General features: G+C 43.6%; 1 protein-coding gene across 1 annotated transcript; it reads left to right on the top strand.

Moving 5' to 3' along the window:
* The first annotated feature begins 817 nt into the window (after positions 1-817).
* LOC127601224 (uncharacterized) lies at positions 818-8,507 on the top strand. Its single transcript, XM_052066287.1, is given in 4 exon segments — positions 818-884; positions 977-1,583; positions 1,585-3,042; positions 8,465-8,507. Coding segments are annotated over 4 exon segments (2,175 nt in total).
* Positions 8,508-15,245: the final 6,738 nt, after the last annotated feature.

Genomic DNA, 15,245 nt, shown 5'->3' with positions numbered 1-15,245 from the left:
TTTTACAATTTTTGGTTTGTATCGGGATTATATACATCCTCACCCTGGCACTCTTGTGTCAATTTTCTCTTGTATTCATAATGGATATTTCAATACCTTTCTCTATTTATCAACTTAGTTCTGATTTATCATTATATTTAATGTTTAGAATTTATCATTTTAACTCTGATTGATGTAGGTTGTTTGTACTATTCTTTTGAATTTGTTTTTGAACTCAGCAAGCGATTTACTCATTTTTAGGTCCGTTTTGAGATTATTCCACAGATTAACACCTTTGCTAGATACACTTCTTTGCTTGATGTTTGTTCTTGTTTTGAGTTTTTTGAATAAGTTGGTACCTCTTAATTCATAGTTGCTTTCTCGAATTTCGAAAAACTTCTGAATGTTTTGGCAGAGCAGGTTATTGTGTGCTTTGTACATTAATTGGGCGATTTTAAAGTCAACCAGGTCATAAAATTTCATCGTATTTAATTTGATAAATAGTGGATTTGTGGGTTCCGTATATTTTGATCTATTAATAATTTGAATTGCTTTTTTTTACCACTGAAGCGGCAGAAAGAGCCTCAAGATGGCTGTGGCTCAAAAGAGGAGATCCATGGAGTCATGGTAGCTAGCTAGTTGTCTGGACACAAGCCGGGACTTGATCAACCCCGGCTGGGTCACCTGGAGGAAGGCGTCTGATAGTTGAAAGACCCGAAACGTCCAGTGAATCCAGGAACATCACTGATGATGTGTCCAGACTAGGCATCAGTAGATGTATGTACACAGCGAATACCCTGAGAGATCAGTGACAGCCAGGAAAGACTGGATGACAACCATGAAGAGCGTGGTGACGACTGGAGAGTCAGTGACAGCCCGGAGAAACGGCAACCGGGGCAGAACGGGTCAGCAACCCAATCTGCATCCTCTGAGAGGAGGGACCCAACCAAGCTACGATGAACTCAATGGAAAAATACCCCCAGGGGTGCCCGAGAAGGGGGGGAGGATGAGCACCCCAGTCGGACGGACACAACGGCTACAGACCCAGGCAACGGACAATCGACTTTGAGTAAAACGTGTACATGCGGCAAAGTCTGCAAGAACATCCATGGCTTGAAGATCCACCGAGCGAGGATGAAGTGCCCGTTGGGAGCAGAAACAACACAACGCACAGGTGTCACACCTGGTGAGACGCAGGAGGTGCCAGGCCCGGAGTCACCCCACAGTGCCCAGAACCTCCACGTGTTGCAAACTAATCCCTCGAGCATCAAGTCTGAAACGAGGCGGATCAAATGGCCTGCAGCTAGCATGACCTCTCTCTGGAAGCAATTCGACGACGATGTCGACCAAATTCTGGAGGCTATGGCGAAGGGACACGCCGACGGGAAGCTACAAGCTATGACAGCAGTCATTGTCAGCTTCGCAGCAGAAAGGTTTGGCGAGGAGGAGAAGAAAAGCCCAGGAACAACGTACGCAAAGAATCAAAGAGCGGTAAGGATCCACAACATCAGGCAGGAGATGAAAACGCTGAAGTCCCAGTACAAGGCGGCAGGACAAGAGGAACGCACTGGCCTGGCCCAGCTAATGTGCATCCTACGGAAAAAGATTAGTTCTCCGCCGTGCAGAGTGGCACCGGAGGCGGCGACGCGAGAGGGCACGGAAGCGTGCTGCTTTCATCGCTAACCCCTTCAAGTTCACGAAGGATATGCTGGGGTGGAAGCGGAGTGGCAATCTGGTCTCCTCGCAGGAAATCATAAACCAACATCTGAAGCAGACGTACAGCGACCCCGCAAGAGAGCAGGAGCTGGGAGAATGCAACATCCTCATAGACCCCCCTAAACCTGAAGAGCAGTTCGACATGTCGGAGCTGCAGCTAAAGGAAGTCAGGGAGGTTGTCCGCAGAGCAAGGGCGAGCTCTGCTCCAGGACCGAGTGGCACTTCATACAAAGTGTACAAGAACTGTCCCAAACTCCTGCTGCGTCTGTGGACAATCCTGCGAGTCTTCTGGAGAAGGGGAAGGATCCCTGAACAATGGAGAATGGCTGAAGGGGTATGGATCCCGAAGGAGGAAAACTCCACTCAGCTAGACCAGTTCCGCATCATCTCCCTGCTGTGTGTTGAGGCAAAGGTTTTCTTCAGTGCTGTTTCCAAGCGGCTGTGTACCTACCTGGCAAAGAACTCCTACATCGATACATCTGTCCAGAAAGGTGGCATCTCAGGAATTTCAGGATGTTTGGAACATACCGGTGTGGTCACACAGCTTATTCGGGAGGCCAGAGAGAACAAAGGTAACCTATCAGTGCTGTGGCTTGACCTGGCAAATGCATTCGGCTCCATTCCACACAAGCTCGTCCAGCTCACTCTGACAAAGCATCATGTACCCAGCAGATGCAGAGATCTCATCGCTGATTATTACAGCAATTTCAGGATGAGGATCTCTTCAGGAGCAATGACATCCAGTTGGCACAAGGTGGAGATCGGCATCATCACAGGGTGTACTATCTCTGTGACACTGTTCTCGCTAGCCATGAACATGCTCACAAAATCTGCTGAGCCAGAGTGCAGAGGGCCCCGCACGAACTCCGGACAACGGCAACCACCCATCAGGGCATTCATGGATGACCTCACAGTCACGACAGAATCAGTCCCAGGCTGCCGGTGGATTCTGAAGGGTCTTGAAAAGCTGGTGGCGTGGGCCCGGATGCGTTTCAAACCCGCCAAATCAAGATCTATGGTGCTAAGGAAAGGGAAGGTGGAAAACAAGTTCCAGTTCACCATCTCAGGCACAGCCATTCCATCAATCTCAGAGAAGCCGGTCAAGAGCCTAGGGAAGGTTTTCGACTGCTCTCTGAGAGACACAAAATCTATCCAGGCGACATGCACGGAGTTGGATGGCTGGCTGAAATCAGTGGACAAGTCAGGCCTACCGGGGAAGTTTAAAGCCTGGGTATACCAGCACGGCATTCTTCCCAGGATCCTGTGGCCCCTCCTGGTCTACTCCGTCCCCATCTCGACAGTTGAGACCTTAGAGAGGAAGGTCAGCAGCCACCTCCGGAGATGGCTAGGACTTTCAAAGAGCCTGAGCAGCATCGCTCTCTACGGAAACAAATCACTTTCCCCTCAAATAAAACCATCGCCTTTGTCAGAGCTGGGGACAAGCCTACCGCGGCCAGCAGAACATCATCTGCAGGCATCCTGACATCTGCAAGAGACTGGCAGTTGTTGGTGGATCTTGAAAAAAAGCTGAAGTTCCCCAGCCATATTGCAGTTACCACCCTACGACCTGACATTGTCCTCGTATCGGAGTCCACCAAACAAGCAGTGCTGCTGGAGCTGACAGTGCCGTGGGAAGATCGCTTGGAAGAAGCCTTTGAGAGGAAGCTCTCCAAGTACGCAGGACTGGTCAGCGACTGCCAGCTGGCTGGTTGGAGAGCAAGGTGTTTCCCTGTGGAGGTTGGTTGCAGAGGATTTGCAGCCCGTTCCTTGGCCAGAGCCTATTGTAGTTTAGGCATCGATGGAGAGAGGGAAAGGAGAGCCATCCGCAATACCACTGAAGCGGCAGAAAGAGCCTCAAGATGGCTGTGGCTCAAAAGAGGAGATCCATTGAGTCATGGTAGCTAGCTAGCTGTCTGGACACAAGCCGGGACTTGATCAACCCCGGCTGGGTCACCTGGAGGAGGGCGTCTGATAGTTGAAAGACCCGAAACGTCCAGTGAATCCAGGAACATCACTGATGATGTGTCCAGACTAGGCATCAGTAGATGTATGTACACAGTGTAGTTTGAAAATAGGGAGTTTGTTTTGCAGGCATTTCCCCATATTTCCACACAGTAGGTCATATATGGTAATAATAATGAAGTGTATAATGTGTACAAAGATCTCTTATTTAGCACTTCCTTGGTTTTGTAGAGGAACCCTACGGTCTTGGCTATTTTTCTTTTTACGTTATCGATATGTGGTTTCCAACATAGTTTTGATTCTATTACTAATCCGAGAAATTTGGTTTCATACGCTCTTTCTATTTCAATTGAGTTTACCATAATTTTAGCTTGGTGTTTGATTGGTCTTGTGCCAAAAACAATTAACTTCGATTTTTTCAGTGACAATTTATTTCTGTCAAACAAGTTTTTTAATTTGTTTAATTCGTTTTCTACGGTTGTCAGGAGCTGTTTCAGATTTATTCCAGAACAGTAGAAAGTTGTATCATCAACAAATAGGACACATTTAAATAGTTTTGAGACCTTGCAGATATCATTTATATATAAGATGACTTGGGCCCCCTTTCTCCTTATCTTAAGTCAACAGTCTCAAACTTGGCCCATAAACTGTACAAATATTTCAAACTCGAGCGGCAAATTGGTGCCGTTGTTAAATCCAGCTTCTTTCACCTTAGACAGCTGGCCAAAATAAAACCTCTCCTCAGCATGACTTAGATTTGTTCTTGGTTTTACTGTTTGGTGCTTTCTACCGCCTTTATTGACGATTTGTCTTACTGTTTATTGTGCATGTTAAATTGCTCCATGTACAGCACTTTGTATGCAGCGATGGCTGTTTGAAAGTGCTCTATAAATACTGTTGACTTGACTTGACTTGAAAGAGGCCACATAGAATGCTCTTCAAATCAATCCATTTAGGTGATCGTTTCAAATGACGATTTCCAGACTACCGTGATACTTCTGTGTTCCTCATCCAAGGGTAGGCACTGGAATTATACTGTTCATCACAACATTCTCTCCTCGTCCAGGATGCTGTTCCAGATTGCTCTTGTAGCGAGTGATTCATCATTTTCTGGTTGTTATTACAACCGCCAGGAGTATAACAACTTCACAAGCTATGCAAGTCATGTTGAAATGCTACTGGTACTTGTGATCATTAGAAAAGGAAACAAAAGGTGTTCAAAATAGCCCACTTCTGCAAATGAAAACTGCTGCCACAAATGGCACTCTACTATTTCCGGTTTCGACCAGGAAGTCGAGCCTGTAATTGTTTCTACATAAGGGCCCTCAGCAACAAGGCGGATAATTCAGCCTCTAACTACCAACACAGCCTGTATTGGCCTTGAGGTGGCTACACATGTTTTTTTGCTTCTGAATGTAACATTGACGAGGCGGTTTCCACCCAACAACTGCTGCTGATCGGCTGAGGTCTTTCTACAAGTCATCTTAACGACTGCCAATTCCAATCCCAATAGAGTGATACTATTGATGATGATTTGGGGTGTGGTTCAAACTTGGGGGATAAATAGTTAGGTTTCTACACCAGTACCCAAGCCAACTACTGTCCGAACTAGCCTTGTGCATGAACTGAAGAAGCCTGCTCAGATAGGAGGGGAAACGTCATTTAAGATAATCAGAACAGTTCGGTTGCTATAAGCTCAATAGCCATTTATCCATCCATTTTCTTTAACACTATAAAGTAAAATATGTCACAATGTCCAGTTGGGTGTGCCTGAGTTCATCATCTATACTTGTCGTCTTTACCGCTCTCTCTCTCCCCCCCCCTCTTTCTCTCTTGTTTCAATATTTAACAGTTTTATTGGAGGCTAGACTCCTGTGTGCTAAGGCGCTCTCATTAATTTTCCAAGAAAGTGCTTCAATCCATCAACAGAGCCAACATGTGGCCTTTGGAGCTATACATCATCTAAGCCACGAAAGGGGGTGGAGAGCTTGGCTACTCTACCCCCTCTTGGCCCCCTCCATCCTACGCTTCTTTCTCCCTCTTTCCCACCTTTATTTCCCACAAGAGATTCCAACCTGGGACGGAGACCACATTTTCCCCACAGTCAAGTCCTGGCTCTCCAAGATTCCTTCATTTGCAAATGAAGAGTGAGGTATGAGTCAGGCTGGGAGTGAGGGGGTGTCGGTGTGTGTGTATGTGAGTGTGTGTGTGTGGGAAGTGGGGGGTTTCAGTGGGGTTGTTGAAGGGAGTCTGCAATGTAGGACAGTAAGCAAAGAGAGAGAGCAAATATAAAAGAGATGGAGATAGGCGAGAGTGAACGAATTGTGTGAGGCTAAGAGAGAGACAGCGAGGGAGAAATAGATAAGAAAAATGGAGAAAAGCTCAATGGAATGAATTAAATTGGGTGACGAAAGTCGGCGAGAGGAAGATCACGTGTGAATGTGTGCACATCCTTCATTCATAAGCTACACGTGTGCATCTTGCACGAGGAAACAGAAATGGACATAGAGGTCTGTGAGGGGGCAGCCAAATGAGCTGCATTTCCCAGCATGCATCTGGTGCGGGGTTGTCCTCCCTGCCGCCCCTGGCCTGCACCTTCCTTAATTTCACTGCCTCTGCTCTTTGTGCTGAGGAGTCAGACTGAACTCTGGGCTCTCTCCCTAATGGACTGGACCCATGATCAACCATTAGAGGATTGGCGTCCCTTTATGTGCCCCTGGGCGCCAGTGCACTGCTTTTTTCATTTCACGCATGCGCACACATTTACCCTATATAGAGGTATGTACACGCGCAATGGTCATGAGAGGTTGGTGTCATCCCACAGACGTAAGGCTTAAAATACGTTAGCATCTGACCAAGGCTTTTTTCAATAGAAGTAGAATTTTCAAAAAGCATTTTCGGTGGATGAGGTTTCAGAGAAGAAGCTGTCTGAGTCTCCTCGACAGCAAACCGATCTGAACGTTTGTGTGATTTCATTTAGCTGGTAAATCCAGAACTCTACCTCAATTACATTTGCTTTACTCGGAAGGGAAACACACCTCTCGTGTACTGTACATACAAAGGAAATGGGAAGGGAGGGGATGTCGTGGGTTTACTCGCACGGAGCGGATTGGAGATTGGATCTCTCGATGAGCTGATAGTGAGACACGAGCAAAGCTGTGCTGAAGTAATGTAATGCTAATGATATGGTAATGATATGGTAATCTGCTGGCAGTATTCCTCCTCACAGGAGAGTAGGGGGAACCTGAGAGACCTTTCACCATTGGTTGAAGACCATGGACTACGTGATGTCAGAGTTCAAGACCAAACAAACCTACACGCACAACCGCATGCACACTCACAAATACAGAGACTTTAGCAAACACTTCTAGAATACTCTGAGAATTATACATACAGTGCAACATCTTATTTGATTAAGGGAATAAAATCCGAGAGGTGAGCAACCAAAAACTGGATGGTTATTTCCGAGAGTTAATATCGGAACTTCTTTCTTTGTTTTTTGTTTGTTGTGTTTTTTAATGCGTGTCAAAAGGTCATTGTTTTTCTCTGCCGAGAAACCAAAACAGAAATTGATTCATTTTATATCACCACCAAAGTGTTGTTTTTCTTGTCATTGTCTGTGACACCCAGCACCTATGATGGCTGCCATTATCGGCAACATATTCTCTGTGCCTCTTTCTGATTGCACATACAGTCCACTCCAGCCCTGGTTGGGTGATGAGAGCCATCACTATATGGGCGGTCTTACTTTAGTGACGTCTTAGCCGTCACAGTTACAAGTTGTGTTTGTTTATTAGGAGCTCTGCATTTGCTGTTTCCTTCCATATTTAGCCGACAACAATGACTTGTTTGATTGAAAGATTGGCACTGTGAAGCCAAGTAAACATGACACGCTGGGAAATAAATTCAGTCCATCGTACAGTAAATAACTACCGGTAATGGTATTTTGTCGGATATTCCTACAAAATGCATCTGTAGTACATAACAGTAGTGTATATACAGTGGAACATGATGGCCACTTTGTTGTCTTCCCTTTGTGTCTTACATTCACATGAGGGATATACTCTGCCTGAGATGCACAGTGACATTTTCCAGAGTGATGCACACTAAATCAAAGAGACCAACAATATGCTGAGCATCATCATGGAGACATTTGATTCTCATTCCACTCATGCAGCATTACCACTGGAAAGCCAACAGACATCAAAATCCCCGGAAGCAGGTGTTGTGCTTGTCAGGCGTCTCATTTCACTTCAGTGTTTTAAATAAATAAATCACAGCAAATTGTGAGGTGCCTGTTCTCTCTTGATTTATGCGGTATTCACTGTAGATGCTAGGCGCAAATCACAGACGCAATTAAAATAGCTTTGGATAACTAAGGCAATTTAGTGTCAGTGATATTCGCCCGTTTGCTGACAGAAAAGAGGTTGGTCAGCAGAATGGAAGTACAGGTTAAGGTGGGGCTTTGCTGGATGATGCCCTAATTAATTCACTTATTAACTGTCCCTGAAAATTACACACGAATGCTGCTTACAAACTGGAACAGAAACTAAGATTGCCAGTGCATTTTGGGGGTGAGGGGAGCAGCACTATATCTGTGACCATGAATAAATATCGTTTTGGTGAATGTGTTTAGTTTGTTAACAAAAAGCAGTCTTTATATACAAGGGGATTTCAGTGGTGTGGTAAAGGCACAAAGAATATTTGTGTGCATACATTAGGAACAATGTGAAAGGACAACAGAGACAGGGATGCACTGTCCAATACCCCCGGTAAAGGTCAAAGCGATGTTTTATTCATGATTCAGGCGGCAAAGGCAGAGGCAGCAGCAGCACCAGGGCCACGGTTAAAATGAGCTTGCATCCTGATTCCCCAGAGCCAGTGCTGCACACCACTTCACACACAATGCCAGCACACACTAGCACATACTTATCAACAATGACAACACGTTCACCCGCAACCAGTAATCATGAATAGGTTTAAAAGACAACTTTAGGTGGTTTGCCAGAAGAAATACCCTTGTAAGAATAACCCCTGCCTACATGGATCTCACCGTGAATGGACATTTCAAATTTTGCCAGACATATATTTGCACAACAACATTTGGCAAACTCACACCCATTAAAAATGTTCTCAATTAGTAGCGTGACAAAAAAATAAATTGATTCAGAAAATGTGTTTTGATTCAAAAGATGTGAGCCTCATTTATAGTCCTGACAAGTTCATAAATGTTGTAAAATGACAATAAAAGCACTCGTTGCATCACACCCTCTCGAACTGACCTTTACCTCTCTAGTCAAATTGTAATCCCACTGAATCAACCTGAATCGAATCACTCCACTTGAATCGTATTGCACCCCATGTATCGACGTATGGTCTCAAACTTGGTCTTCCACTGGAGAGATACACACCCCTCATCTATATGTTTTATTGCTTCAGTTCTCTGTTGGAAGTGCTTTTTCGATTTCCTTCCACTTCTAATGAACAATAAATTACTTAATTGGGCTATGGCTTCAGAGCGAGAAGCAGATTTGAAAGAAAAATGACCTACAAGGTCGTGATTGCATTGTTTTTTTAAAAAACAGATTTAATCATATATATGTGAGTGTGAGCGTGGGTGGATGTTCGTCCCTGCGATTGGCTGGCAACCGATTCAGGGTGTCCCCCGCCTACTGCCCGAAGACGGCTGGGATAGGCTCCAGCACCCCCCGCGACCCTAGTGAGGATCAAGCGGTTCAGAAAATGGATGGATATATATATATATATATATATATATATATACACACACACACACACACACACACACACACACACATCATCATCATCATCTTTCCATTCTTTTTTTAGAAAGCACAATTTCCATTGATGAAAACTGCTGGTTTAATTTATAATCCATTTACCTCCTCTATTTTTCTCCATTCGTTGTCTTAGAAAATAGCTAAAAAAATCACCTGACCAAGAGTTACTTAAAACAACTGTACTTTTTTAGGCAAAGTCGTTGACATGCATACAAACACCACTTATGTTTACTTCAAAGTGCTGAGTCCAAATCACAGGCATTAACCTGACAAATGAGAACATTTCATCAGAAAAATAAACACCACTCGGCTCTCTCTGATCATCCATTCGGTATCTTTATCATGTCATGTTCAAGAGGCATTTAAAAAAAAACCCTCTTCCAACAGTGTAAATTCCTGGGGCATATGTCACTGATGCTTTTTAAACATGCAAACATGCAGTGATCTCTTGTCAACACTGATGTAAGCCATGTCGGTTGGTCCCATGATGCCTCTCTGTGGCCAAGCGATTACACTGCAGGAGGCAGCCAAGTATCAGAATCAAGTACAGTAAAAGTAAACTTCCATTCGTTCATTTTCTAGACTGCTTCAATCATTTCGGGTAACGGGCAGTGGGAGCCTGTCAGATCTGACTTCAGGCCAAAGGCATACTTCACTCTGTGTCAGTCGCCAGACTATCACAGATTACATCGAGAGAAGGACAATATTTCACAATGACATCGAGTGGGAGCCAAAGCCACTTTCTCGCACAGAAGTATGGTGAGTGAACCACGATACCATTCGTGACTGAAAAAGAACACATGAATTCTGTTTGAAAATACAACTTCAACTAAAATAGCCATCATTATGCTGAAGTACAATACAATACAATACAATACATGTTGATTTATATAGCGCTTTCACAACAGCGGCAGCTGTAACAAAGCGCTTTACAAAACAGTTAACATAAAGTAAAATAATAAACACAACACATAACATAAAACACGGACAGTCGTGCAGTCCTAACCACTTTTCCGTCACACGCTATAAAAATGAAGTCATTTTTATTGGCTTTCAATGTTGCATTTGCTTTGCTTGGTTATTCAAACATCAGTCCTTGTGTCATTGATCATTTTAAGCATACAGATGAAGCTTCAACATATTTTACAGTATTTTTTAAAAGTATGTCCAGTTTTGATTGCATTACCGGTGATTCGAAGTTATTGCAGTATAAAGTTGTACTTTTGATGCACCGCTGCCTCTTAGAGGGTTGGCATTGGATTGTGGGAAGAAGCTTCCTATGGAGAAGACACAAAGAAGCAAAAAAAGGCAACCTGCATGGAGCGGTTTGGACCAGCAAAGATTCAAACCCACAACCTTCCTGCCGTTCGTTGACAGTGCTAACAACTTAACCATAGTGACCACTGCTGATAAATAGTTCTTTTTGTCCACTTAAGACGAGGAATCTGATGTAAATATTAAACATCCAAAATGATGTGTAAATTTGAAATACAAGACAAGTGGTACCTCGATATCCTTTATAAATTCCTACATAGTACAGGTGAAACGAATAAATGACAAATAACATCTTATTTTATGCACAGGCAAAGTGAAATGAGAAATAAACCCTTAGGTTTACACACAGGGTTGTCTCTCTATATTGTTTTAGATTTAAGCTTCAAGTTGGTCCGATTCATAAATACTGCTTTACTATACATTAACAACAGATCGCACCCAAAAAGAAAAGAAAAATCTGACTGAAGTGAATGTTTTCCTACTGAAAATCAAAATTATCACGGTGCAGTCGTGCCTTACACAGAACAACCTGGAACTCTTTGGCCAGCTGAAAATAACTTGTAGCGAGTAGTAACTTGTAGGATGAATGCTTTGCCCGTGAGGTCCTTCTCTCTTTCCCTGTCAGACTTCATCAATTTTCATCAAATAGGCATAAAATGCGAGCTGTTTCAATGTCTTGAGCAGCCAAGGTAATCAGAGCTACACTCAACCTATGACTGCAAAGTCATTGTCCTGTCCACTGCCTTCATTTTCAGGTTGTGACACAACATCAGCATTCCGTGGAAAAAGTAAGAAGTCAGCTTGGCGGGCCTGGCAAGCCTCTTAAGATGCAACAGAAACATTTGTTTATCTGGCAGAACATCCGTTCCAGCTTTTAGGGGTTGGCTGTCAGTCAAGCCAAGTCAAATTTGTTTTTATTGCCCGGCTCTTATTCACAAAAGTGTCTCAAATGGGTTCAAATGCCCACAGTTGGTAAATCTTAATGGCATTCCGTCTCCATAGGGCTGCAGATGGTTCAGGGAATCAAGGTCACCGTGCCGGTTCAGTTGACCCTTCTTCAGATCACAAAAGCATGCAAGAGAACTACCTGTAATCAAATGCTCTGCAATGCAAATTTGGATTGCTCAACAAACAACAGTCAACTCTGCATCTACCATATTTAACCGGAAAAATCCAAATGGCCAAAATTTCACACAAATGAGTTTCTCGAATGTGGTACTGACACTGGGAATTGGTAAAAAATAAATAAAATGCTTGTGAGCATCACAGACACATCCGCTATACTTCCGCATGAAATAATCAGCACGAGAACTGGCCATCTGCAGCCAGAGAGGGTGAAACTCCCAGAATAAATCTTCCATCCAGTCTCATGAATTCTGGAACGTTGACATCAAGGGCCCCTATCCTTGATGCAGGTGCTTCTGAGAGCAACAACATCAATTGTCTTGTTGTGTGAACTCACTCCCCTCCTCCCGGGACAGCAAAAACTTGTATCAATTGTTCTCTACCTCAGCTTTCTGTTGTGATGATGGGCCAAAATTTCACTTTTCATAAAATGGGAATTTCCATTGTGCATTATGGTAATGCTCACAAATTGCTCAAATACAATGCATTCTTGTCCCATTCGTTTTTCTCACTTCAAGTAAAAATCAACAGCAGCCCACCTGCACTGTCTTAAAAGAGCTGACGGATGTTTTACGTCTGCAACACCTTTCAGCTCCAATCTGTCAAGCCTCTGATTGAAATCGATTCCCTAACTTGGTGCTCGAGCCCCAGCCAATCCCACCGAGGTGAAGGCCCAGCAGCGTACACCCGCCCCGCAAGGAGCACACCACGGGCAGAGACAAAGTAGACAGCAAAGGTGGGGGGGAGGGGGGGGGACCGTGAGGGTACATTGAACATTGCTCGTGCCTCAGGGGCCCCAGAGATGCTGATAAAGTACCTGGACATTTTTATAGACAAACTACTTATTTCGGTCCTCATATCGCTTGGGAAGACTGATAACTTTATATTCCTCTCAGGCAGAAGAATGAGGGGTGGGGAGTTTTCAAGAGTTTAATTGATCAAGCTGTAGCCGCAAGCGTTTTTTTTCTTTTTCTTTTTCTGGAGATAAAAGGCACTGCCACTTTCGCCTGTACAATATATGAAGATCTTTTAGAATGCAGACTCAATGAAAAAGAAAAAAAAAGTAACTCATTATGCAAAGTCATTACTGGCCTCTGACTACTCTGCTTAAAGAGAGGGAGTTAATAGTAAAATTGTATGGTAAGGATTTCTAGAGGTCAAACGACCAGTCTTATGATAACAGTGCTTAAAAAGATTATTGCTCTAAAATAAAAAGATAACCATGTTGAGGTCAAACTGAAATACAGGGCTTATTAAAAAGGTGGAGCAACATATTGGCTTATTATCTTTTGGACAATGCCCTTTTGAGATCAAAACAAAATATTACATGGTGCCATTCATTCATTCATCTTCCTAACCGCTTGATCCTTACTAGGGTCGCGGGGGGTGCTGGAGCCTATCCCAGCTGTCTCCGGGCAGTAGGCGGGGGACACCCTGAATCGGTTGCCAACCAATCGCAGGGCACACAGAGACGAACAACCATTCGCACTCACACTCACACCTATGGACAATTTAGAGTGTTCAATCAGCCTGCCATGCATAGTTTTGGAATATGGGAGGAAACCGCAGCACCCGGAGAAAACCCACGCAGGCCCCGGGAGAACATGCAAACTCCACACAGGGAGGCCGGAGCTGGAATCGAACCCGGTACCTCTGCACTGTGAAGCCCACGTGCTAACCACTCGACTACCGGGCCGCCCTACATGGTGCCATGTGTCTTGCAAATGCCCTTCACCTGGCGTTTTCAGTTGCTCTGGCTGACAACTGCAATCCAATACAGGCGACGTTGTGTTGTTACGAACAGCGCCTAGAGAACAAGATATGCGGCCCTTCCGGTGCACAAACCAATTAGTCGCTCCACTTTACTGCTATGCACCGTAGGTACTGTTCTGTGTCATGTATATTTTGTGTAAAGAGTAAAAAGGTTGACAGGGAGTCTTCAATGACAACTAAGTTGGTAGATTTTTCACATTGCAACTTTTGTGGCAAAAATAGCTGCTACTAGTGTCTGAGTACTTGCTAAATGTGGTGACAAAGCTTCCAATTTTGCAAGGCTGAGAAGAATTTATTTTCGATGTATCTCTGACTGCGTCAAATCTCTGACACAACCTCACAATGTGTTCAACATTGTTCGGTCTGCTGAGATAGTATGTGGGCTTTTTTTGTTTTTTCGAAACTTCTTTTACTTTCTGTGTCATTTTTTTATGTTAGGTTATGTCATTAAAATATGGTTGCGCTTCCCGTTCTCACCCGCAGTACAGTACATCGGTTGTATTGTGAAATGGTATTTAGATATGTACTCCAAATGAAGATTAGAAAAAAAGAAGAAAGAAACCCTGATAGTGTTTCATCATTATTGCTTATAAAATAGGGACTTAATAAAATCAGGTCACTACACATGATTAATTTGCTCTTGTCTTTAAAATACAATTTCACCCAATAAATCCTCTTTAGCTCTCAGCCTGAATGGGGTGCAGCACTTTGGCATTTCAATGTCATCAATTGAACAAGTAAGTCAACAACACTTAATTGTATGAGAAAAGAGCAAGTAACAAAAGGTTCAGTTTAACCGATTTATTTAGCAATCAAACAGAAAAACTACCCTACTGTCAACCTGACCTTTCCTTTGCAATCAACAATGTCGTTTTCCCACTCCATGCTGTGTCTGCCACCGGTCACTGCCAAATCTGAGTAAAAGTGACTCTCACATGTACATGCAGGTACAGCCTCAAACCATGATGATGTGAAAGGAGATCAAATGTCACATTCAAATCCATAAATCCTTTGCTCAAATATAATGTATGGACATTTCTTTTTTTCCAACCTTGAAGAATTTCAGTTTGGATCTTGACCACATTTAAAAAAATCAATTAATTATTCTACCTGTCCCTGTTTATAACTGGCAGAGATATCTGAACTATGAAATATTTGTAATCAATAACGAATCCTTCTCGGACAAGATGAATGAAATTGAATGCATTCTTATGACCAATGTTTTGGCTCAAACTTTATGCTATAAAACAAATATCCCCATTGTTTTGGTAACATTGTGAACAAATTAACATTAATATCTTGCTTCTCCATTTTTTTTCAGCAGAGGACAGGTAGAAATGTATCACGATGTTTCGCCGTGACGACCCTGAATGGTGTTCGGGCAAGCGGGAAAGGATTCAAGGATACGATTGCTGGTGTCAAGCAGCGCGACTACAGCTAGGCTTTGTGGTCTTCACTCTTCAATTTGTAATTTCAGTGGAAGGATACGTGTCCAGAGCCGGAATTGCTGTTTAACTTCGGATTGTAGTAAACCTTCGAAGAGCGACTCCTCCAGTTACCGCTGTGTTTTTACAAAACCACGCCCATTGCTGAACTTTGGGCCAATCAAAACGTTTT

This window comes from Hippocampus zosterae, chromosome 5 (assembly GCF_025434085.1).
Source record: "Hippocampus zosterae strain Florida chromosome 5, ASM2543408v3, whole genome shotgun sequence".
In the NCBI taxonomy this organism is placed as follows: Eukaryota; Metazoa; Chordata; class Actinopteri; order Syngnathiformes; family Syngnathidae; genus Hippocampus; species Hippocampus zosterae.
This window is presented reverse-complemented; position numbering and strand designations above follow the sequence as displayed.